This window comes from Podarcis vaucheri, assembly GCF_965113315.1.
Source record: "Podarcis vaucheri genome assembly, chromosome: 18".
NCBI classification, from domain to species: domain Eukaryota; kingdom Metazoa; phylum Chordata; class Lepidosauria; order Squamata; family Lacertidae; genus Podarcis; species Podarcis vaucheri.
Genome location: NC_138756.1, coordinates 12,314,169 through 12,337,778, shown reverse-complemented (window position 1 = coordinate 12,337,778; position 23,610 = coordinate 12,314,169). Strand labels below are relative to the sequence as shown.

The following is a 23,610-nucleotide window of genomic DNA, read 5'->3' as shown; positions in this document are numbered from 1 at the left end:
TATCTCTTTATAATTTACTTTATTGAATGAATTTATAACTTATCTGTTTATACTTTATCCGCTTTATTGACTGAACTGATAAATAATAAACAAGACGGATTATACAACTTCAATAAATAAAACAAAAACAGAAACGGAGTTGGGAAGACAAAACCACAGAGAGGAAAAAAACCCCAACTCTTAGAAACAGAAGGGGAAAGGGGGGGGGGAATCCTGTGGCAGGGAGTTCCGCCGGTTTCCCGCGGCACAAGGAGCGTGGGCAATTCCCGGCCCCCCAGCTCACCACGTGGGTCTCCTCCTGGCACTTCTGCCGGACGTCGCTCAGCATGTCCTTCAGCTTGGCTTTCTGCTGCTCCATCTCGTCCAGGCGGCCCTGGGCCTCCTGCTTCTGCGCCTCCAGCTCCTGCAGGTTGCTGGTCTCCCGGTCCAGGTCGTTCTGGAGCTCCTGCGGAGGCGGAGGAGGAAGAGAAGGCGGCTTAGGGGGGGGGCGGGTAGCGCTGGATTTACGTAGAAGCTAAGCAAGCTCTAGCTTAGGGCCCCAACCTCTTGGGGGCCCCAAAAAAATTGGAAGGGGGAAAAAAACCACTGGATGTACATTTCCAAAATACTATCTATCTATCTATCTATCTATCTATCATCTATCTATCTATCTATCTCTATCCTGCTATCTATCTATCTATCTATCTATCTATCTATCTATCTATCTATATCTCTATCTATCTATGTATCTATCTATCTATGTATCTATCTATCTATCTATCTATCTCTATCCAGCTATCTATCTATCTATCTATCTATCTATCTATCTATCTATCTATCTCTATCCAGCTATCTCTCTCTCTCTCTCTCCAGCTCTCTCTCTCTCTCTCTCTCTCTCTCTCTATCCAGCTATCTATCTATCCAGCTATCTATCTATCTAGCCATCTATCTAGCCATCTATCTAGCCATCTATCTATCTATCTATCTATCTATCTATCTATCTATCCAGCTATCTATCTATCTCTCTCTCTCCAGCTATGTATCTATCTATCTATCTATCTATCTATCTATCTATCTATCCAGCTATCTATCTATCTATCTATCTATCTATCTATCTATCTATCTATCTATGCCAGTGCCAGATTTACATATAAGCTAAACAAGCTCTAGCTTAGGGCCACACAATCTTGAGGGCCCCCAAAAACTTTAAAGGGGGAAAAACACTGGATGTACATTTCCAAAATATTATCTATCTATCTATCTATCTATCTATCTAGCTATCTATCTAGCTATCTATCTATATCTATTTATCTTATCGGTGGTTGCAAGAACAAATGGTCCCTATATTCTGAACAAAATGCTTGTTTAACCTGGAAACCTAGGCTGTATGAATTTATTGCTTTGTAATGATTTGCTGGGTCTCTGGACCGTAATAAAGATTGATGATGATGATTTATCTATCATCTATCCACCTATCTATCTATCTATCTATCTATCTATCTATCTATCTAGGCCAGTGCCAGATTTATGTATAAGCTAAACAGGCTATAGCTTAGGGGCCCCCTCTCTTGGGGTTTAATGGCTGGGATAAGCTCGATAGGTAGAGCCTGAAACTCTTTGATCTTGGGTTGTGGGTTCGAGTTCCACGTTGGGCACGGATTTTCTCACGTTGCAGCGGGTTGGGCTGGATGACCCTCAGGGTCCCCCAACAGGCCTACTCTGAGAGCGCGATATCGCCGGGTGGGGAAAAAACCAAACCCATTTACCTGCACTTCGTTGGTCTTCTGCCGAATTGCTCCCTCCCTCTCTCGGATCTCTTGCTCGAGGGAATACTTCTCTCTGCAAAAAAAAAGGGAGAAAGGTCGTGTGAGTAAAATCAGTCTCAAATGATTCTCTGTCTTTGGGGGTTGGACTTAAATTAAATCCATCCTGGTCAGCAGTGCTTTTTGGGGGGTTCTCGTGCCGCCTGCACCTCTCCCAGGACCCCCCAGCGCCCCCAACGCCACCCACCTCTGCAACTGGGCGATCTCCTGGCCGATGTCATCCAGCTCCTTCATGCCGGTGAATTCGCCCCCGGAGCCGACGGAACTGGAGCTGTCCTGTTAAGGAGCCCAAACAAGTCAGGCCACACCCCAGCTGGGAAAATTGGGGAGCGCACAGACCCCTCTCCCCAAAAAATACGGCCAGGAAAGGGGGGCAAGGCGCATGCAAACTGGGGTGCAAAACACAGTGTCAAAGAAGAAATTAAAAAGCCTAAGGGTGACTTAAGCCAGGCTTCTTCAACCTCGGCCCTCCAGATGTTTTTGGCCTACAACTCCCATGATCCCTAGCTAGCAGGACCAATGGTCAGGGATGATGGGAACTGTAGTCCAAAACATCTGGAGGGCTAAGGCTGAGGAATCTTAGCATAAGCCGGCGGAATATGCACAGCTTGCAGACTTAACGTATAGAACCTCGGCCCTCCAGATATTTTGAGACTACAGTTCCCATCATCCCCGACCACTGGTCCTTCTAGCTAGGGGTCATGGGAGTTGTGAGATGATAAAGATAGATAGATGACAGACACACAGACATAATAGATAGATGATAGAAAGACGGATGATAGACAGATAGATATGATAGATATACGATACAGACGATACGACACGATGTAGACAGACAAATGGCTATGATAGATAGATGATAGATAGATATAGATAGATACACAGATGATAGAGATAGATAGATAACAGACAGACAGACATGATATATAGAAAGATAGATGATAGATAGATAAGGAGTGATTCAGAGGTTTTCCGCTGCCCCACATCCAGAGGGTCCTTCATGCTTCATGGAGCAGGCAAAAGAGGAAAATGGGAGGGGTGGGAGCGCCACGTTCCGGGGATCCCCGCGGTCCTACTCACACGACGCATTTCCGCCAGCGTCGAGACCTCAGTGCCCACGGAAGCCAAGTAGCCGGGGACGGTCTGGAGAGGGTGGCAAAGGGGGGGGGGCAGTGGAGGGGGGGAAAGAGTCAGCACTGGAGTGGGGAGGACCGGACAAGAAGGTGGGCGGTGTGGGGGGCGTCGGGACGGAGAGAAGGGGGTTAAGAAGGGCTGTCGGAGCCCGGCTGGGGCCAGGAATGCGGGAGGGGCCTGTGGTTTCGTTGATCCGGGGAGTGGCCAACCTGGAGGAGCTCACCTGGGCAGGTACGGTCCTCTCCGACGGGGGGATCATGTCCGGCAGAAGGACCTGCGGGGGGTCGACGCCCTTGCTCACTTTCTGCTGGATGAGGTACATGGCCAGGGCAAACTGGTCTTTGTTCAGTTTCCCCATCTGCCTCGTGTCCGCCAAGGCCCTGGAAGCGAGGAGCCGTCAATCACCCTTTTTATTATTATTATATTTATCCCACACCCTTTGCTTCCCCTCCAAGGATATTTAATGCTGAATTGTTTTTAACACTCGATTGGGAGCCGCCCAGAGTGGCTGGGGAAACAGCCAGATGGGCTAGGAGTAAATAAACGGACATAAATCTGACATCAAGAACCACAAAACAGAGAAACCAGTAGGAGAACACTTCAATCTCCCAGGACATTCCATACAAGATCTCAAAGTAGCTGTTTTACTACAAAGGAATTTCAGAAATAGACTGGAAAGAGAAGCTGCTGAATTGCAACTCATCACCAAACTTAAAACCATGGAGAGACCTGGTCTGAACAAAGACATTGGATTCTTATCTCATTATACATGACTAAGCCATTTCTCACCTTCTCACCCCTTGCCTTTTCCTGGAAGACCTATTACAGTCGTTAAGAGTCGTCAACCGGCTCATCTCAGCTATCTGTCAATCTCCCATTCCCACCACCCTTCTGAGTAATACCCCTCCCCACCTTCTCACTATATAGAAGGATCTGGCAACTTCTGTTTCAGTGTATCTGAAGAAGTGTGCATGCACACGAAAGCTCATACCAAGAACTAACTTAGTTGGTCTTTAAGGTGCTACTGGAAGGAATTTTTTTATTTTGACTATCTGTAACTAAATTATTATTATTATTACTAATTATTATTACCAGATGTGTGCCAGGATGTTCTGGGACAGCCCTGAGTGCATGAAGATGTCTTTGACCTCCAGGCCGCTGACAAAGCCGTCCAAGTCCAGGTCTGTCTTCAGGAAGATCTCGTCGTAGCGGATCTTGTCGGTCAGGGGGACCACCCAGGACGCGGGCGGCTGGAACGAGAAAATCAGACTTAGGCGTGGGCCCCCCAGGTGCCCTAAAAACTGCTTGGGAGGGGGGCTCATCCGGGTCTGGCCTCCCGAGAGCCAACAAGATACCCCCCCCCCAAACTAGAGAGAAATGGGCTCTGGTTGCCCGCCCTTCTAAGGTAGACTAGCCCTGCCTGTGGAGGCTCTGCCGGAGAATCGACAGAACGCTGACGCAGCAGCTGGGTCAGTTCAGCTACTGATTGATTGATCATGTGACTGCGGACATGGATAAAAGCCCCCCATCCAAACCATGACCGTCATCAGTGCAGGGAAGAAAAAAATAATTTTCATTTTTATTATCTACAATGCTGCCTTGTTTATTTTATAGTACAGTGCATCGATTATTGCTTTCATTTTATGGATCAATGGTCTCGTTAGAGAGTAAAATCCATGTTCAATGGCTGTTTTAGGGGTTGTTGTTAAAAGTGTGGAGCGGATTAATCCGTCTTGCATGACTTTCTATGGGAAAGAAGAGCGCCTTGGTTTTGGAACTGATTCAGTTTGAGAACAAAGGTACCGCCATATTCAATAAACATTTCCCAATCTTCTTAAAACCTATGGTCTTCTTGATCTCTTATTCTGGGGTGGGGCACTTTTTGCAATCTAGCAGCGCACAAATGCCACGAAATGATTCAGCGGGGAAGCTGCCGCTTCAAGTGGAAGTGAGTTCCGCGGTCCAACCGCACCGAAGTTCTCATCATGCGAGCGGCCGCCCCCCTTCAGCTTCGAGGACCAGATCCGCCCTCCCCCCGGGGGTGCGGGGAGGCCCCAATTCCTACCTGTTGCGCCTGCTTGAGGCTGTGCTTGGGAGAGAGGCTGCCGGTGCTGTTGAGGCTGGTGACGCTGCCGTGCGAAGGGGTGGAGCGCAGGCTGTCTTTGGGCGGGGGGCTGGCCGGCAGGACGGGCACAGCCCCGGGGAGGGAGGGCGCCTTCTTCCGCTTGGAGGGGGGCACCAGGGGCGGGGGCAAGGCGGGCGGGACGGGCTCCTTCTCCAGCGCACGGTACACCAAGTGCATCGCCTGAAATAATAATAATATTTTTTTATTTATACCCTGCCCTTCCCGGTTCAAAAACCGGGTTCAGGGCGGCTAACAACAAATTTAAAACACTTTAGGCAGATGGAGATGATGGGTTTTTGGGAGCTATCCGAACTGACCGGAAGAGTCCGTGACCAGAGGGAGGACTGAGAGGAGTGGAAGAATTTCAAAGCCTATTTAGCTAAATATGTTAAGATAATATAAACAGGATTACTTGCGAGTACCAAATGGGCCTAGGATTTGAAAATGCGATGTGTAAAATACTATGTTAAAGTTGAAAACAAAAAGAGAGAAAGATGTTAATTGACCAAGTAAATTTTATGTGGAAATAGTTTTGGAAAACTGTTATAATGATTTATATGTAAACTCAGCCAGGGCGACTTGAGGAAGTCACCTGACAATGTTAACAAAAGTGGATAAATGCTTGTTGGTTTGTTTTTTATTTTCTTTTTTTCTATTTGTTTGTTATACATTTGGAAAACTAATAAAAAATTTTGGGGGAAAAACAACAACAACAACAACAAATTTGAAACACTTTAAAACGCTTAATTATAAAAGCAGTATAAAATACGGTATAAACACACGAATAACAATAAAATTCAAAAATCAATTAGATAATCCCCAGGGCTAGCTGGCTGAATTGGTCCTACTTGGGCCAGCGAGGGGGCCAGGGGAGAATTAGCTGTGGGGTCTCAGAGCGGGTGATCTTCATAATAGGGGAGGGAAGAGAAGGGAAATAAAAGATCAGGCCGAATTCAAATTAAAGGCCGGGCGGAACAGCTCTGTCTTACAGGCCCGATGGAAGGAGGTTAAATCCTGAAGGTTAAATCCTGAAAGGGCCCAGAGAGGGAAAAGATGTCTGCAGGTGGTGGTGGTGGGGGCAACAAGGGGAGGGTGGGGTGCAGAGAGGCTGTGCCAAAATGGGGGGGGGGTGCCGTGGGAAAGCTTGGCACTTTCCCCTCGATTGTGGGCAAATGAGAACCCGGCAACTGAGATAGACTGCGCCTGCGGCTGGAGGTTCCATCGGAGAGAGCACGGACCCGGCGACCAAGCGCTGGACAAACCTACCACGGCAAACTCGTCTCGGTCCAGGTGGCCGTCCTTGTCGATGTCGCTGAGATCCCAGACCTTCGCAGCCGTTAGAGGAGACAGAGGGAAGGAGAGAGGGGGAGGGAGAACAGAAAGACGTCAGAACGCCGCCAAAAATCTATCCCATATTGTTGATTTTTAAAAATAATTATAATTATTATCTATACCCCACCCCTCTGGCTGTGTTTCCCCAGCCACTCTGGGCGGCTCCCAACCGAATATTAAAAACACAATACAGCTTTAAACATTAAAAACGTCCCTAAACTTCCCTTTTCGTTTTGATCATGTCTTTTTGATAAGTGCCCGGAGACCTGCAGGCATAAAGGTAAAGGGACCCCTGGCCATTAGGTCCAGCCGCGGACAACCTGGTCTAGCTGAATTCTGCACCGGCTGAAGTCTCCGAACCGTCTTCAGAGGCAGCCCTACGTAGAACGCGTCGCAGTACAGCGGTACCTCGGTTTACGAACAGCTCTGTTAACGAACTATTCGGTTTACGAACTCCGCAAAACTGGAAGTAGTGTCCCGGCTTGCAAACTTTGCCTCGGTCTATGAACGGAAGCCGAAGGGTGGAAAGGCACCGGTGGCGGGAGGCCTCGTTAGGGAAAGCGAGCCTCGGTTTAAGAACAGACTTCTGGAACGGATTGAGTTCGTAAGCCGCGGTACCACTGTAATCTAATTATGCTCCTGTGATGGGGCAAATTCCGCTGTTTGGAGCAGGAAATTAAAAGCTGGGGAGGATATGAGAGAGAGACAGAGAGAGAGAAAGAAAAGAGAGAGAGAGAGAGAGAGAAAGAGAGAAAGAAAGAAAAAAGAGGGAGGGAGGGAGAAAGAGAAAGAAAGAAAAGAGAGAGAGAAAGAAAAGAGAGAGAGAGAGAAAGAAAGAAAGAGAGAGAAAGGGAGAGAGAAAAAGAGAAAGAGAGAAAAGAGAGAGAGAGAGAGAGAGAAAGAAAGAAATAAAGAAAGAGAGAGAAAGGGAGGGAGAAAGAGGGAAAGAAAGAAAGAAAGAAAGAAAGAAAGAAAGAAAGAAAGAAAGAGAAAGGGAGGGAGAAAGAGGGAAAGAAAGAGAGAAAGAGAGAAAGAGGGAAAGAAAGAAAGAGAGAGAAAGGGAGGGAGAAAGAGGGAAAGAAAGAAAGAAAGAAAGAAAGAGAGAGAGAGAGAGAAAGGGAGGGAGAAAGAAAGAAAGAAAGGGAGGGAGAGAGGGAAAGAAAGAAAGAAAGAGAGAGAGAGAAAGGGAGGGAGGGAGAAAGAGGGAAAGAAAGAGAGAAAGAGAGAAAGAGAGAAAGAGAGAAAGAGAGAAAGAGAGAAAGAAAGAAAGAAAGAAAGAAAGAAAGAAAGAAAGAGAGGTCCGCTCACCCTTCCCAGGATATCGAGAGGCAGCTTTGAGTTCATGAGGACCGGCTTCACTTTGTCCCCCGAGAGCAAGCCGTTGACGGGCAGCAGGCTCTCAAAGATGCCATCAAACTTGGCCTTCTCCTCCATCTGGAAGTGGAAAGGGAGCTCTGGGAAAAGGTGGCCCCACCGCGGGGGGAGGAGGACCCCCTTTTGCCCAAGGGGGAGACCCCCCCCAATGCAGGGGTCAGCAACCTTTTCCAGCAGGGGGTCGGTCCCCTGTCCCTGAGACCTTGTGGGGGGCCAGACTATATTTTGCGGGGGAAATGAACAAATTCCTACGTCCCACAAATAACCCAGAGATGCGTTTTAAATAAAAGGGCACATTCTACTCATGTAAAAACACGCTGATTCCCGGACCGTCCGGGGGCCGGATTGAGAAGGCGATTGGGCCGGATCCGGCCCCCGGGCCTTAGTTTCCCTCCCCATGCCCCAATGGGAAACTCACCCTGACGGCCCAGTGAGCGTCCGAGGAGGAGATCAGCAGGGGGCTGGTGCTGTCGGGCTGGAACGAAGGAGAAACGGCGCACCTTCAAGACCCCCTCCCCAAAACGTCTCCGCTGGCCCCAAATCCAAATATTCGGAAGCCAGAGCTCCAGGAGAAAGGGGTTGCCATTCCCCCCACCCCCGGAGGAAGGTCTCGGAAAGCAAACAGGTAAAACGCATGGCGCACTTACGAATTTTGGCGGAGGCAGTGCCAGGGTGAGGTTGGTGAGGGCGACGTCGTGACCGTTCTGCGCGCAGGCCACCAGCCGCAGCGCCACAAAGAAGCCCTGGGTCAAATGCAACGAGTAAATAATGTATTTAATTAAACCAACAGCATTACAGCTTACATATCCGGGTCCTTGCATTGGAGGCGAACTGGCTAGGTGAGTCTGGGGTCCCTCTTCCAAGCCTAAACAGCTGTAGAAATCTATAAACCCCTAGGCTGGGCATTGCCACGTACCTGTTTGTCCAGAAAGCCTTTGCCCTCCGGGTCGGCCAGATCCCAGATCTAAAAAAACACACACACCAAAGAGAAGGAAAATAAAAACCACACACTGATCCAGCGCTATTCACTCAAGATCCTTTATTAGGCACATTATCAAACAGATGCCATGTACAAATTGTGCAAAATACGAGCTCAACATAACACGGTTTGTCCCAGTCAGATCTTTGACTCCAGAGACAATCAATTTGCATAAATAATACAATACAGCACTACCGAAAATCCCCACTAATTCACTTTATAATGGCTCAGTCTTTCTACGCGGACAGCGCTATTGCTTTTCTCAGATGTGCTGCTGGAGCCTTGAATTCCGGAGACTTGGCGAGATCGCCAAAACTGCCGGTTCGATCCCCGCGTTGGGGTTGGGCTGGATGACCCATGGGGTTCCTCCCAGCAATTCTACGCTTCTGTGAAATGGGCTCACGGGCCGATTGTTCCCGCGGCATTTTCCAGAGCGGGGAATGGCTTTGCGGCCCCTGCGACTAAAAGGGGGAAGGAGGGGGCTGGGGTGCTTCTCCCCCCCAAACTCCTTCTCCCCGAAATCCCAGGCTGAGCTGAACTTACCTTCCCCAGAACGACGTCGGCCAGACCCGACTTCTTGAGGAAGAGGGCGGCCTCGCCGGCCCCGATCCGCCCCGTGCAGGCTGGGTCCACCTGTGGAGAACAAACAGCCACACCTGAGCTGAGATATAATAAATAAATAAATAAATAAATAAATAAATAAATATAATAGAAGATTTATTTATACCCCGCCCATCTGGCTGGCTCCCAACAGAATATTAAAAGACACGATAAAACATCATTTAAAACATTCCTAAAAAGGGACAGCGCCCTCCGCAAGCCATCGGCAACCCCCCAGGTTTTGGGGGGCTGTTGGGGCGCCAAGCAAGCTCCTCCACTCGACGTCCTGCCCCGGGTCTTTCTGACGGGGCCCGATTGGGGGCCCCAAGACGCCTTGGGCCCCATCTGCCCTGCCTCCTTGGCGAGGTTCTCCCCACCCAACCCAGGCAGGGCTGGGAGAGCTGCTGCTGCCGGCCTGTGCTGGAGACCCCGATTCTTGCCTCCTCGCCGGGGGTTTCCAGGGGAAGGGGGCGAAGGGAGCCCCCGGCACTTGCCTGCTTGTAATACGTCTCGTAGAGGGGGGTCCCGGCGGAGAGCTAGACAGGAGAGGGGGAAAGAGGGGTGGGGAGAGAAACAAGGTGAAACACGTAATGAGACACAAATGCCCCCCTTTCAGCGGATCCAGTCCCTATTGAGACCCCCAAGAAAGGAGCCTCCCTCCACGCTTGTCTGAAAGCAGAGGGATGGGTTTGTGGGAAGGGGGATTGGGGCCACAGAGGGCAGGCAAGCCCCGAAGCAGAGAAAGTCCGTCCCCCCCCCCCGATATAATTTGGGATTAAAACCCCCAACGGCTCCAGCCGTTGGGCGAAGGCAAGCCCGTCGGATCTCTCCAGATCGAGGGCAGGAAACTCGCCCCCACACTTCTGACGTCCTGCCCGCCCTTCCTAGGGACGGGTGTGCTTGGGGAACTCCCTGCCACTGTAGGCGGAAGCAGGGATTCCGGTATCCCAGCCCAGATGGGCGGGGTGCAAATGGCGAAATTATTAGGATTGTTCTCCCTGCCCCCCTCTTTCGGACGTGGCCTCTGCAATGCATTTATTGATTTTCATTATTTTGCCTTGCGTTTTCCCTGTTTTTACGGACGTGCAATCCCAGGTCCTCGGGGTAAAGAATGCTGAGCTCCCCGTTCGTCTTTCTGCCGCCCTCCCGGGACTATTGTCAACAGAAGGAGCCTGTTTCCCAGTTCCTCGGCCTCAAGGACAGGCGGCTGGATCAATAGCCGCTCCCTGCCCTCCACGACGCCGAAGGTCAGGCTGGCAATACCCAAAGGCTGCACGCTCCGTTTCGGAACAATATCTGCCTGCGGAACCAAGGCGAGTCAGACCCCAGTTCCTGGCAAAGCTTGGCTTCCAAAGGGAAGGGGGAACATAACCTCCCCCCCCAAAAAAGAGGCACCCCAAAATAAGAGACCCCGGGAAGCAAAAGGATTTCATGTTGGAAACGTCCGAGTTCCAAGCAAGCAAGGAGCTCGGAGTACAGTCGACGCTCAGGTTGCGAACGTGATCCGTGCGGCATGCATGTTCGCAACCCGCAGCGGCGCGCCTGCGCATGTGCGGGTTGCGCTTCAGTGCTTCTGCGCACGCGCAAAGCCAAATTGAGTGCTGGGTGTAGGTTTTATTTTATTTGCTTTTTATCTTATATTTTGGAAATGTACATCCAGGGGTTTCTTTTCCCTTTAATTTTTTGGGGGACCCCAAGAGAGTGGGGCCCTAAGCTAGAGCTTGCTTAGCTTATTATACGTAAAATCCGGCACCGATTCTTGGTATTATTTCATTTCCATGCCGCTTTATATTTCAAAGAAAAAGCAGAAAAGCTTCTGAAGACCAGCTGTTGGGTGCTGTGGCCGAGACTCCTGCCTCGCCGGCGGGTTGGGCTGGATGACCTTCGGAGGGGCCCCTTCTGACTGTACGGTTTTATGAAACAGCAGAAGGCTGGCTGGAGAAGTTGGGCAAGCTCCAACGACGCAGCCAGGAACTTCCTTCCACAGCCTGCGCTGCCTCTCCCCGCAGCCGAATTGCACAACCGGATCCTTTGCAACCTTGTGGCGGGGAGAGCATTCGAGGGCGCGCATCTCCCTCACGGAAAACGCCGCCTGCCCGGCAGCCAACCCCCCCAATTGTGCCCCTGAAGGACCAGGCGTGCAGCTTAAAATGGGAAAGGGGGCAAACGCCCCTTTGTGCAACGGACTGAAAGCTGTGCTTTTGTGGGCGCACAAGTTTGGCAGCTCCTGCCATGCCCACCTTTCGCTCGGCGGTGCCAGGACTTTGCCAGCACGAGGGGGGCAGGCAGAGACCCCCCTTCCCCACACGCACGTAGAGTGCCGTGCCCCCCTTGCCTCGCCCCACCCCTTCCCCGCATCGTCCCCACGTCCCTCCTCTTAAGACCATGTGCTCCGGAGAACCATCTGGGCACCCATGCTTTCCCCTTGCCAACTGCAAGAAGGCCTTTTCTCTCCGTCAACAGCAGCCCGGCCGCTCTGCAGGAATACAAATCAGCCCCCGGCAGACGCGGCTCTCGAGATTTGGGTCGGCGTCCAAGGAGGGAGAGGCCTGGCGAGCGGCTCTCGGCGCCTGGCGGGTCTGGGCGGCAGGTGCCCCCACCCCCGGGAGGCAAAAGAGCTCCTTCCCGGCTGCAGTGCCCGCGAGGAGGCGAGCAGGGAGCTCGCCTTCTGCAGAGTCAGGGCCCCGGGTTGCCACAGATCGGCTTCCGGAGAGCACTTGGAACAGCAAAATACCGGAAATAAAAGCATGCAATATGCGGGTTCTGCCGGTTCGTCCAAAAGTGGCCAAAACCAGTAGCCTGGGCGAAGGGAACGCATGCAATTGTCGCAAGGGAAGTTGCCAGTTTCTCCCCCCCTGAACATGCCCAAAGCTTTGCTCTCTAGCCAAACAGACCTGCCACACACCAGAACGCTAGAATAATAATAATAATAATAATAATAATAATAATAATAATAATAGTAACCTGCCCATCTGGCTGGGCGCCGCAGCAATTCAGAGCGGCTTCCGACAAATGTAAAAACGTACAAAAACACTGAAAATTAAGGACTTCGCTAGAAGCTACGGGGGAGGTTGGGTGGGCACTCTCGCACTCGGGTCTAAAATCCCTCGAGGGAGATCCCTGCGCACATTCCCGACGCTCGGCCAACAGCAATCCGCTCCAGCTCCCCCCGGACAGATCACAGGAGAGACGGATCCCTTCAAGTCACATAACGGGGGGGGGGGGGTCACAGGACCACCGCGCCGCGAGGGACCCCACGAGTCATCTAGTCCAATCCCCTTCGACGCAGGGGGCTTACGCGGGACTCGAACCCGCAACCCCAAGGCCAGCAAGCAGGTTCTGGGCTCAGTGGAGAGAGGCTGAGGAAGCTGCTCCGGCCTTCGTGAACCCGGCACTCGCACCCGGCCCTTTGGGGAGCTGTGACACGAGAGATTGCGCAATACCCCGCCCCGCTGGTGACACAACACATCCGACAGGCGGGGCAGGCCGTGTGCAGAAGGCTCCGGGTTCAATCCTGTGACAGCGTCGCCGGGTATCGCTGGGAAATAATTGCTGCCATCAATTTGAGTTGAATTAATTTTAATGAAATGGTTTTAGAATGTTGTATTATTATTTTATTGTTGTTAGCCGCCCTGAGCCCGGCTTCGGCTGGGGAGGGCGGGCTATAAATAAATTATTATTATTATTATTATTATTATTATTATTATTATTATTATTATTAGGGGGCTTCTGCTGAATGCAGAATCTTGAGGACTAGAATCCTGGTTTATTTTTAAGGAAAGGGCCCCGGCTTGGCCTGTAGAAGGCTCCTGGCTCAGTCCTCAACAGCATCGCCAGGCAAAAGGCTCCTGAGAGTTGCTGCCAGCCTGTGTGGGCGGCACTGACCTCGCCCGACGTCCCCCGAGGGCTCCTGGGCGCCTTCTCTGAGCCCCCTCTGACCCTCGTGCCCCTGCAGGTACCTGGGGAATAGGACCCCTTCCCCACGGGGGTCCGGGAGACTCAAGCCCCACCGTCGCCCGGGGAGAGGTGGGCCTCTGCACCCGCTCAGAGGCGCTCTGGTTCCCTGCGCCAGCGGGCCTGCCATCGTGGAACAGGGACCCCCCCCCCGATGGCCACTGAGTCTGAAACCCCACAACGCAGCGCTCTCAGCTTTTAAAATACCCCGCCCTCAGAGAACACAGGGAAATATAGTTCACCCCTCCCAGAACTACAACTCCCAGGATTCAGGGGGGGGCATGCCCCACCCTCGCCTGCCTCTGGCTAGTTCAACCGCTGTGGGGCAAATCCGTCAGATGAGTGGGGTCCTATTATTATTATTATTATAATTATTATTGGCTGGGGGGGCACAGGCTTGGGGTCTCCCCCCAGCCAGAGGTCTGACTCCTCCCCAGCCCTTATTTCTCAAGAGGGGGTGCAATTATTATTTTTTGGGGGTGCAGTTATTCTTATTGGGGGGGGGGAGGTGTTCAGCATCTTCCTAAGAAAGGCCCTGGATGAGGCCCTCGGGGGGGGGGGGTCCTGCCTCCATCCTTCTCTCTCTCACACAAACAGCCAGGACCTTCTTGGTGGGGGGGGCGGCTTCTGCTGGGGGAGACCCTGCCAATACACCCCCCCCTGCGGCAGATGGAGCCCATCTGGCGGATGACCCCCACCCCATGCCGCCAGATGGATGAGCAGGCAAATCCGGGCGGCCGAGTCCTGGGCTGGCTGAGGGTGACCCCCCCCAGAGCCGGGAGGGTTTTGGGCCCACCTCCCCCCCCACTCTCCCCACCCCCGGACAGCCCTGCGAGGGAGGCTGGCCCCAGTCGCCCCTGGGGGGGCATGCAAGATGGGGTTGGGGGGGCGGACCTGCCTGCTTGACCCTGGGGGCCTTCCAGACTCCCCTTCCCCCCCCCCACCCCAAGACACGGGAGGGGGCCTCTTCCCCAGGCCCAGTGGGGGGGGGTGAGAGAGAGAGGGGGGGCAATCAGAGGGGAGGGGGAAAGGTTTGAAGCCCTCCCTCCCTCCCCAGGCACTTGGGGTGGGGAGGGGGGCTGTTGCCTGGGGGTCCATTGGGTGGGGGAGAGAGGGTGGGGGGCTCAGACCCCTCGGGTGGGGGTGGGGAGGAAGGGGGAATGCTTTGAAGCCCCCCTCCCTCCCCAGGCCCTTGGGATGTGGGAGGGGGACCTATGGGGGGGCTCAGCCCCTCTGGTGGGGGGGAAGAAAAGGGGAATGGTTTGAAGCCCCCCTCCCTCCCCAGGCCCTTGGGATGTGGGAGGGGGACCTATGGGGGGGCTCAGCCCCTCTGGTGGGGGGGAAGAAAAGGGGAAAGCTTTGAAGCCCCCCTCCCTCCCCAGGCCCTTGGGATGTGGGAGGGGGACCTATGGGGGGGCTCAGCCCCTCTGGTGGGGGGGAAGAAAAGGGGAAAGCTTTGAAGCCCCCCTCCCTCCCCAGGCCCTTGGGATGTGGGAGGGGGACCTATGGGGGGGCTCAGCCCCTCTGGTGGGGGGGGGGAAGAAAGGGGGAAAGCTTTGAAGCCCCCCTCCCTCCCCAGGCCCTTGGGATGTGGGAGGGGGACCTATGGGGGGGCTCAGCCCCTCTGGCGGGGGGGGAAGAAAGGGGGAATGGTTTGAAGCCCCCCTCCCTCCCCAGGCACTTAGGATGTGGGAGGGGGGAGAGGGGGGGCTCAGCCCTTTCAGCCCCCCTGGTGGGGGGAGGGGGAGAGGTGGGGGAGGGGGCGCCCCTCCTCCCTCCCAGGAAACCCTCCAATGCAAAAAATTGCGGGGGGGGGGATGAGGCGATTTTCCCATTGGGGTGGGGGGTGGGGTGCGGGTCTCCTTGCCTGGCTCAGCCTCCCCCCGAAATGTGGGGTGGGGGCGCCCCCCAGCTGCTGCCCCCTCCCCTCCGGTGGAAGGGGTCTCCATGCCCTCGCCCCCCCCCACAAGGGCCCCTCCTGGCCCCCAAGGGGACACCCCCCCTCCCCTCCCCGCCGGCTACCTGCGCTCCGCCGCTGCCGCTTCCTCCGCCGAGGGGGCCAAGCGCCGCCATCTTCCTCCTCCTCCTCCTCCGAGGGCGGGGCGGGGCCTCCAGGGGGCGGAGTCAGGAGGGAGGCGGAGCAGCGACACCTGCCGGCCGGGATGGGAAGAGGCGACGCCGCAGCCGCCGCAAGAGGAGGCGCTCTTTGCACATGCTCAGAGGCAGGGGATGCAATGCCCTCCAACGTTTCTCCCCTGAAAATAGGGACGTCCTATTCTCCCATGAAAATATAACGACGTCCTTAAAAAGCAGAGACATCCCCTTGCCAACAAAGGTCCGTATAGTAAAAGCTATAGTAGTGATGTATGGAAGCGAGAGCTGAACCACGAAGAAGGCTGATGGCCGAAGAATGGATGCTTTTGAATTCTGGTGCTGGAGGAGACTCTTGAGAGTCCCATGGACTGCAAGAAGATCCAACCTCTCCATTCGGAAGGAAATCAGCCCTGAGTGCTCACTGGAAGGACAGATCCTGAAGCTGAGGCTCCAAGACTTTGGCCACCTCAGGAGAAGAGAAGACTTCCTGGAAAAGACCCTGATGTTGGGAAAGATGGAGGGCACAAGGAGAAGGGGACAACAGAGGATGAGATGGTGGGACAGCGTTCTCGAAGCTACCAGCATGAGTTTGACCAAACTGCAGGAGGCAGTGGAAGACAGGAGTGCCTGGCGTGCTCTGGTCCAGGGGGTCACGAAGAGGCGGACACCACTAAACGACTAAAGAACAACAACAACATTCCATCCCCTCCAGGAGGCGCTCTTTGCACATGCTCAGAGGCAGGGGATGCAATGCCCTCCAATGTTTCTCCCCTGAAAATAGGGACGTCCCAAGGAAAGCACCGCATTCTAGGATCAAATCAGAAACCAGGACGGCTTCTCTAAATCTGGGATTGAAATACAGGGGCCCTTGGGGACAGCTGCCCCCCGGTAATCCATCAAAATCAATACAAATCTGAGGTTCTGCCCCCCCCCGCAAAACCTGCCTACCAAAAAAAAAACCCTGTCTACGCCCATGTCGTGGCTTCGAGCCCCACGTTGGGCAAAAAGATTCCTGCCTTTTCAGCGGGTTGGGCTGGATGACCCTTGGTGTCCCACTTCCAAATCTAGGATTCTGCAATTCTTCTAATAAGCTGTGAGGCAGCCTCTGCTGAGCAGCCCCCCCCCAAAGTGTTTCGGGCCGCAGCTGCCATCAGCCGAGGATGAGGTAAAGATAAAGGATGCCCTGTCCTTTGACTAGTGAAGGCAGGAGTGGGATTCTCCCCCCAAAATAAACCTGGTTTCTTTGGGCCACATGGCAGGTGGGAATGGGGGGGGGAGAGAGGAGGGGGCTGCTAGAGGGAGCCCGGAGGGAGCAGCTCCCTGGTTTTGGTTAGTGTGCCCCCCCTCCCCAAACACACACCCTTTTCATCCAGGAAAGCAAAGAACATTTGAACAGGGCAGAGGAACTTTGCCTGTTTATTGAACTTTTCCAGAGCTACATTCACTGAAAATGCCCCCCCCCGCTCTCTACACCCCTCTCTTCGCAATAAGGCTTTTCCAGGAACATTTGAACAGCGTAAAAATAAATACAACCCTTTCCTGTCCCTTCCCTCCCCCAGCCCCTAATTTCCCAGTCCAGGCCTGAGAAGGAGATTCAGAGCTCCTCCTTCTGTGCCACAATCCTCGTCTCTGGGACGGTTTCCCTCTTCTTCTTTTTCTCCTTCTTTTTCTTCTTCTTCTCCTTCTTTTTCTTTTTCTTCTTATTCTTCTTTTTGGCCTCCTCCTCGGCTTCCCTTCGCTCCCGCTGCTTCTCCTCCTCAATCTGCTGCTTGCTCATTTTCTCCTCGGGCTCCTGGAAGCGGATTGCGGATCAAAACCTGCCGAGTTTTCCGCCCAGCAAACAAGTTCGAGGGAGAATCCTCTCCGCTGCCCACCTCACCTGGAGGAAACTGGGCACCTGGGGGAACCGGCCGGCCCAAGCCCCCCAAACACGGCCCTCCAGTCTCCACTGAGCTGGAAAGAGCCTCGTTTCAGGAGGCAGAGAAGCCCCCAGCCAGGGACTAGAGAGGCTGGGGCAACTGGTGACCACGCCAGGGCCAGCGACCCGTCTCAGAGAGCGGGCGATGCCCGGAGATAGATGTAAATAAACCCAGGAGAGGAAGCTGCCCCCTTTTTCCCTGCTGGGTCAGGCAGGACCTCTGATACCTTTGTTTCCCCCCAGGTCTCGTCCCCAAATTCTTCCGCGTATCCTTCGTCATCCGTGATCAAGAAGTTGTCGAAAATGGTTCCCGATCGCACCTGCAAGAGAGTGTCCCTTGTTAGACGCTGCACACCTTGCTTCCAGCCAAAGGTTCCCGTTTATTTGGGACGTTCATGCCCCATTTCGAAAGGCAACCAGAACAAAAAACCATGTTTGATTGTGGGGTTGCCCTGGCGGCCTGCCCTGCCCTCATCCTGGCTCTCCAGCCCTTCCAGGCCGCAGTACCCACTGCAGATGACCTCTGGGGCAAAGGAGGGAGAAAAGTTGAGCAGAAGCTGGAGGCTGGTCCCGCCCCCACTGGCCTTTGTGTGGAACAGAAAACGGGAAACCCCACTGACCTGCCACAGGTCCAGGCCGATGACGCTGATGTTCTCGTAGATGGAAATGGTGGTGTCCGGCAGGTACTCCGGATTAGCGATTTGCGGGTGAGGCCAGATGCCTTTGAACTTGGGGTTGGGGATCTTCCGGGGCTGCCATTCCCCCTGGAAGAAGCCACAGGATGTTAGAGAACCCCATCGTCCAGCCTGGACCCCGGGGTCCATCTCCCGAGGGCCTTCTGGCGGATCCCTCCCTGAGAGAAGCGAAGCTACGGGGAACCAGGCAGAGGGCCTTCTTGGTGGTGGCACCCGCCCTGTGGAACGCCCTCCCATCAGATTCCAAGGAAATAAACAACTATCTGACTTTTAGAAGACATCTGAAGGCAGCCCTGTTTAGGGAAGCGTTTAATGTTTGAAGTATTATTCTGTTCTTAATGCTCTGTTGAAAGCCGCCCAGGGTGGCTGGGGAAACCCAGCCAGATGGGTGGGGTATAAATAAATAAATTATTATAAATTATTAATTGTCATTATTATTATTATTACAGGGCCTCAGTGCTTGTGGACCAAGCTAGCCATTTCTTCTCGCAATTTAATTTCACTTATGAGGCATCTCAAAACATCTTGCGGCGCAGTGGAAACAACTGCGATTTAGAAATGAAAGGCAGTTATTCTGAAAGCGAGTTTAAAAGCTAAACCAACAGCTAGACAAATGCAAAGAGCCACCCAGCTTCCATCTCCAAGGGCCCCCCAGTGACTGGAAAAGGAGCTGCCCTACCCGGTAAAGGGGATTCTTGAGCTGGGGGGGCTCCCAGGGGCCTTGTGCCACGGCGTCCCAGTCCTTCGGTTTCTCAGCGCTGTTGTCTATAATGTACTCGGGGACGTCCCAGTCCTATTGCAGAGGGAGAAAGAGGGGAGGGGAAGAGAGAAAATAAGCAAAATTAGCAAACGTTGCCCAGGTCTCAGGGAAAGCCACAAGGGATGCGACTCAGCTGTTCATTAAGGTGACTGAAATGCTAGCAGGTGTCAAAGGGGAGGATTGAGAGGCCCAGCTCCTCCTCTGCCTCCACCTTCAGCCCAAAGGGGGATCAGAAGCTGTAAAGACACACCTGTTCTGGCTGGGGTGGGCTCTCTGGGCTTCCTGCTTCTGAGGCCTTATAGCCAGCAACTCTAGGGCACGGCTCACCCCCCACACCAGAGCAAGGCGGTAATAATCACCTCCGGCTTGGTGTCCTCTGGGTCGTCGATTTCGGCAACGTCATCCCAGTCCTCCGGCTTCCTCACCGTCGGGTCGTTTATCTTCCGCGGGGGCAAGAAATCCCAGTCGTCTTCCAAGTCGCCGGACGCTACCCTCTTGTTATCGATTTTGACTTCGTACGTGAGGTTGGGTCTTAGAACAAGCGTGTACAGGTGAGTGAATCCGTCCACCTGAACCCAAACGAGAGGGGAAGAGAAACACGGTTTCCTATCACCATTGACTTCGCTATAATGCATTCTAGCTGTGTAGGCCGTAAGCTACTGTAGGTAATGGGGCCTTTTATATGTCCAGCTGTCCTTTTGTCAACAACAAATTGTCGCTGTTTGACATCTGAAGGCAGCCCTGCTTAGGGAAGGTTTTAATGCTTAATAAGGGAGGCGGGTGGCGCTGTGGGTTAAACCACAGAGCCTAGAACTTGCCAATCAGGAGGTCGGTGGTTCGAATCCCCGCAATGGGGTAAGCTCCCGTTGCTCAGTCCCTGCTCCTGCCAACCTAGCAGTTCGAAAGCACGTCAAAGTGCAAGTAGATCAATAGGTACCGCTCCGGCGGGAAGGTAAACGGCATTTCAATGCGTTGCTCTGGTTCGCCAGAAGCGGCTTAGTCCTGCTGGCCACGACCCGGAAGCTGTACCCCGGCTCCCTCGGCCAATAAAGCGAGATGAGCGCTGCAACCCCAGAGTCGGTCACGACTGTGGCCTAATGGTCAGGGATCCCTTTACCTTTACCTTAATGCTGTTTAGGGAAGGTTTTAATGTTTAATGCTGTATTGTGTTTTTAATATTTGATTGGGAGCCGCCTGGAGTGGCTGGGGAAACTCAGCCAGATGGGCAGGGTATAAATAATAAATTGTTATTGTTATTATTAATGAACTCTCTGGACCCAACAAGGGTCACGTGTGCTCATATGTGTGGGTAAGGCTTTCGGGGGTCCTGGCTAGTTCTGGAAGCTCAAAACTGGCCAGCAGAGCTTCAAACGTATGAGAAGCTGCCCTTTTCCCTGCCACAGGAAAGGCTGTTCTTCAGGTAAAGGCAGGGGGAAGTGACGGGCAGTGAAAGGTAGCCACAACGCCACTTTCCTCTCAGGGCTCCCTATTACCCTTCCAAGGACATGCCCCCGTTCTCCACAAGCCGCTCCCCAACTGGCTGCCAAGAAGGATGTTTCAAAACGGAACTCGAAAACGCTTCCCGCACTTACTTTGCAGCGGATCTGCCTCTTAATGGGATAGAGTTTGTTCTTGTGGTTTAAAATGACGTGGACCTTCTTGATGTCGGAGCCGCAGATGTCAGGCCCTTAAAAGAGAAAGAGTCGGGTTTTGCCTCTTGGGCGCTACTTGAAGCTTTCAGAAATTGGCTCCCCTCCTGAAACACATCGGATAAGATGCTGGGTATTTTAAGGAACGGTTTCCTAGCCATTCCTAGCACCGACGCCAAAACACAGCAGGTTACAGGAACTTTGCAGAAGTGGGAAGGGGGGGGGGTATCCCTAGTGAAATCACAGAATGCGAAGGGGCTCTTGAGAGGTTTTGAATATGTTTTGGGGGCACCCAATGCAGAAATCCAGGACAGACCTGAGGAGATTTCACCCCTCCCATATCCAAGAATCTGCTGATGCTCTCTGCTGATTCTTCAGAGAGGAGGGGCGGTGTTCTGCTCTCTACTTATTCCGCTCCAGCCTAACATCAGAGTCAGTCAGTGTCCGAGAGAGAGAGAGACTGAGTGTTAGAGAGAGATTGTGTGTATAGATAAGGTGGCTGCTAAGAGCAGCTGCAGACACGAAGTGCAGTTCAGCATTTTCGTTTAGACCTCATTTAGCTCTGTATATAGTTGTGTATTATAGTTGTAGATAGAATAAAGATATTCTACAGAGCTGCTCTCGAGTCGTTTATACTCTGCTATACTCTGCTGTGCGACGACTGCCTTCTTGTTGGAGTGAATCCGGTGCTCACAACTTTAAGCTGTGAGTCCACAGCACTTTGACCTGTTCCTGTGCAGAAGGTGGCCTCTGGAAGTGCTACCCAGCTCGCCTAGCCCAGTCGGGGCTGAGTGGATGAGTCCAGTTGGTGACACTGGCTCAAGGGCGATGCTGACAAGACCTGAGATCAAACTGACACCCGGTGCCATTTTTATCTGGCTCTGTTTTTTTTAAACACCGCAGCCATCTCACCGAACATGACATAATACAAGGATTCCCCGCTCATATTCTTCTGGTCCAGGTCGGAGGGGAAGATTTTCACATATCCGCCACCGCAGTCCATCTTCTGCTCGTGCTTGACCGTGTACTGAATGACCAATGGCTTTCCTCTGTTGCTGAAGGGCTTGAACCGCGACGAAATGGCATAAAACCTGACGTTTTCAGTCGTCTGCAGACCTGCAACGCACGAGGCAACGTCTCAGACCCACCGGCGATAAATGTGAAGCCTTACCAGTACAGTCAAACCTTGGTTTCCCAACGTTTCGGCTGCCAAATGTTTCAGAAGCCAAACGCCGGAAACTCAGACGTGAATACTTCCGTTTTTGAATGCGCCTTGGAAGTCGAACGGATTTTGAGGCACGTTTTTCATTCCCACCCCTCCCATTGATTCTGCAGCCAGCCCTTTGATCCTTGGTTTCCGCACATATCAGAAGCCGAACAGACTTCCAGAACGGATTACGTTCGAAAACCGAGAATCCATGATACTTTATTCCCTCTTCCCAATAATGAGCATAGCTCTGATTTTGTGGGGACTGTAATGAAAATGGAGAACACAGTGCTTATCGTCAGTTATCTGTGATTCGAAGCCGCATTTTTGAAACTAATTCGTGCGTATTCAGTTTTGTCTGGCTGGGAATGTGTCGTTGGACTCTGAAAATGCCTCTCCTTTGCCTGGACGCAGAATAAAGAGAAATGTTTCAGCGTATATTTTGGGACTACAATTCCCATCATCCCTGACCATGGGTCCTGTTAGCTGGTGGGAGTTGTAGTCCCAAAAACATCTAGAGGGCTGAGTTCGCCTATGCCTGGCGTATGTAGAAACAAACCAACTTAAAAACAATAAAACTAACAGTAACTGCCCCACCCCATGTTTGCCTCTGGTCCAACCCCACACGGGTATGTGGCCCCTGGAAAATGGCTTAGAAGTTAATGTGGCCCTCGGCTTTAAAAAGCTTAACAGCAGGGGATAAGTCAAAGCTGATGTCGTGTTGCTAATGCGTCCTTGGAGGACGTTCCCAAACCTTTGTCCGTTTCGCGGTCTCCGTAAAAGCTCCCGGCCGTCAGCCGGAACTTCCCATAGTTGGATTTGTGCTGAGAGAGGACCCACCTCTCTTTCCATTTTGCTGTTGAGAGAGAAGGGGAGACTCGTCACGCCAGGTGGAAACGCAAGCAAAGCCTTAAAACCCTTGGAAAAACACAACCCCCCCCCAAAGCCCAGGTGTTCAGCGACACACGTCAGGAAGCCAGCAAGCGAAACACACCTGGACGCTCATGCAATGCACTCGAACTGTACCTGTGTGTCTGTATTTGTGTATCGGTTGCACAACACACTTGTGGCATTATTATTAATAATAATATTATGCTGGGAGCTGGCCAAAGGGGCTGGGGGAACCCAGCCAGACGGGCAGGGTATAAGTAATAAATAATGAAAATTAATTATGAGGGGTGAAGTTACGGGGAGCCAGGGGGACTCTCAGCCTACCACAAAGGGGTGTCGTGAGGATAAAATGGGGGTATACAAGGAGAACTGGGCAGGCCGCGCTCAGCTCCCTTGGAGGAAAGGAGGGGGTTATAATTGAAGTTAATTAAATTAAATAAATGGCGTCGCTGTTGTTCTGTAAACTTGGTAGATTTTAAAGAAACGCAAAGTTCTATTGCCCTCTCCATCTTTTCTAATCTCCCAACGGGTTATTTTAAGGCCCCTTTTGTTTTTGTGCAGCGCCTCGCACTTTTGAAAGCTCTTTCCGCAAGTTAACGATGCTTCTTGGTAGCTCAGCTGGTGGAGCATGGGGTTCTTAACCTCAGGGTCGTGGGTTCGAGCCCCACGTTGGGCAAAAGGATTCCTGCATTGCGGGGGGGGGTTGGAGTAGACAGCCCTAGGGGGTCCGTGGGGAAGAGGCTGGACTTGTGAATGCACGTGTGAACGGGCCCCAGACACGGGTCAAGGGGGAGAACACCGCCCCTCCCTCCTCCCTCCAAGCACAGCCTGGGGGGGAGGCCGGAAGGGGCTGAACTCGCGAGTGCACGTGTGAATGGACCCCCAGACGCGTGTCAAGAGGGAGGCCCCGCCCCTGCCTCCTCCACCTCCGTCCAGGAACTGCTCCCGGAAGTAGACGGTGCCTCGGGCGGGCCGGGCCAGCGCCACGGCCAGGGCAGCCAGCAGCAGCAGCCGGGCGAAGCGGCCCATGGCGAGGCGGAGGCGCAACGGCCACTGAAGGGAGAAGCTGCCGGCGCCGCCGGCACGGACGCTCCCT

At 53.0% G+C, this 23,610-nt stretch overlaps 2 protein-coding genes across 6 annotated transcripts in view; both read right to left on the bottom strand.

The window, feature by feature from the left end:
• The window catches only part of EPS15L1 (epidermal growth factor receptor pathway substrate 15 like 1), a 37,184-nt gene extending 21,782 nt beyond the window's left edge, over positions 1-15,402 (bottom strand). For 4 of the 5 annotated variants that reach the window (XM_082206877.1, XM_082206879.1, XM_082206880.1 and 1 more), the window contains exons 1-15: positions 15,323-15,402; positions 9,841-9,882; positions 9,290-9,379; positions 8,684-8,731; positions 8,415-8,510; positions 8,186-8,242; positions 7,702-7,827; positions 6,328-6,387; positions 5,002-5,241; positions 4,029-4,186; positions 3,160-3,316; positions 2,883-2,945; positions 1,990-2,078; positions 1,746-1,818; positions 284-445 (exon numbers count right to left, since the gene is read on the bottom strand). In XM_082206877.1, coding sequence (XP_082063003.1) covers positions 284-445; positions 1,746-1,818; positions 1,990-2,078; positions 2,883-2,945; positions 3,160-3,316; positions 4,029-4,186; positions 5,002-5,241; positions 6,328-6,387; positions 7,702-7,827; positions 8,186-8,242; positions 8,415-8,510; positions 8,684-8,731; positions 9,290-9,379; positions 9,841-9,882; positions 15,323-15,373 — 1,512 coding nt within the window. In that variant the 5' untranslated portion in view covers positions 15,374-15,402. The remainder of the gene's footprint in view (positions 1-283; positions 446-1,745; positions 1,819-1,989; positions 2,079-2,882; positions 2,946-3,159; positions 3,317-4,028; positions 4,187-5,001; positions 5,242-6,327; positions 6,388-7,701; positions 7,828-8,185; positions 8,243-8,414; positions 8,511-8,683; positions 8,732-9,289; positions 9,380-9,840; positions 9,883-15,322) is intronic. The other variant, XM_082206878.1, reaches the window with a different exon arrangement.
• A 1,360-nt stretch (positions 15,403-16,762) lies between these two features.
• On the bottom strand, positions 16,763-23,591 carry CALR3 (calreticulin 3). The gene is made up of 9 exons (XM_082206936.1): positions 23,441-23,591; positions 22,378-22,479; positions 21,329-21,532; positions 20,360-20,454; positions 19,127-19,336; positions 18,687-18,800; positions 17,933-18,076; positions 17,540-17,632; positions 16,763-17,186 (listed from the first exon to the last, which is right to left on the bottom strand). Exons 1-9 carry the CDS (start codon positions 23,541-23,543, stop codon positions 16,989-16,991), a joined length of 1,263 nt encoding a protein of 420 aa, XP_082063062.1. The 5' UTR covers positions 23,544-23,591; the 3' UTR covers positions 16,763-16,988.
• Positions 23,592-23,610: the final 19 nt, after the last annotated feature.

Excerpts from the sequence above, each read along its gene's own strand:
- CALR3 (XM_082206936.1), bottom strand. The coding sequence starts at position 23,543 with ATGGGCCGCTTCGCCCGGCTGCTGCTGCTGGCTGCCCTGGCCGTGGCG. Across the intron at positions 19,337-20,359 it reads AGAGGCAGATCCGCTGCAAA|GTGGACGGATTCACTCACCT; the intron begins GTAAGTGCGGGA and ends GTTTGGGTTCAG. Across the intron at positions 18,801-19,126 it reads CAGAGGACACCAAGCCGGAG|GACTGGGACGTCCCCGAGTA; the intron begins GTGATTATTACC and ends CCTCTGCAATAG.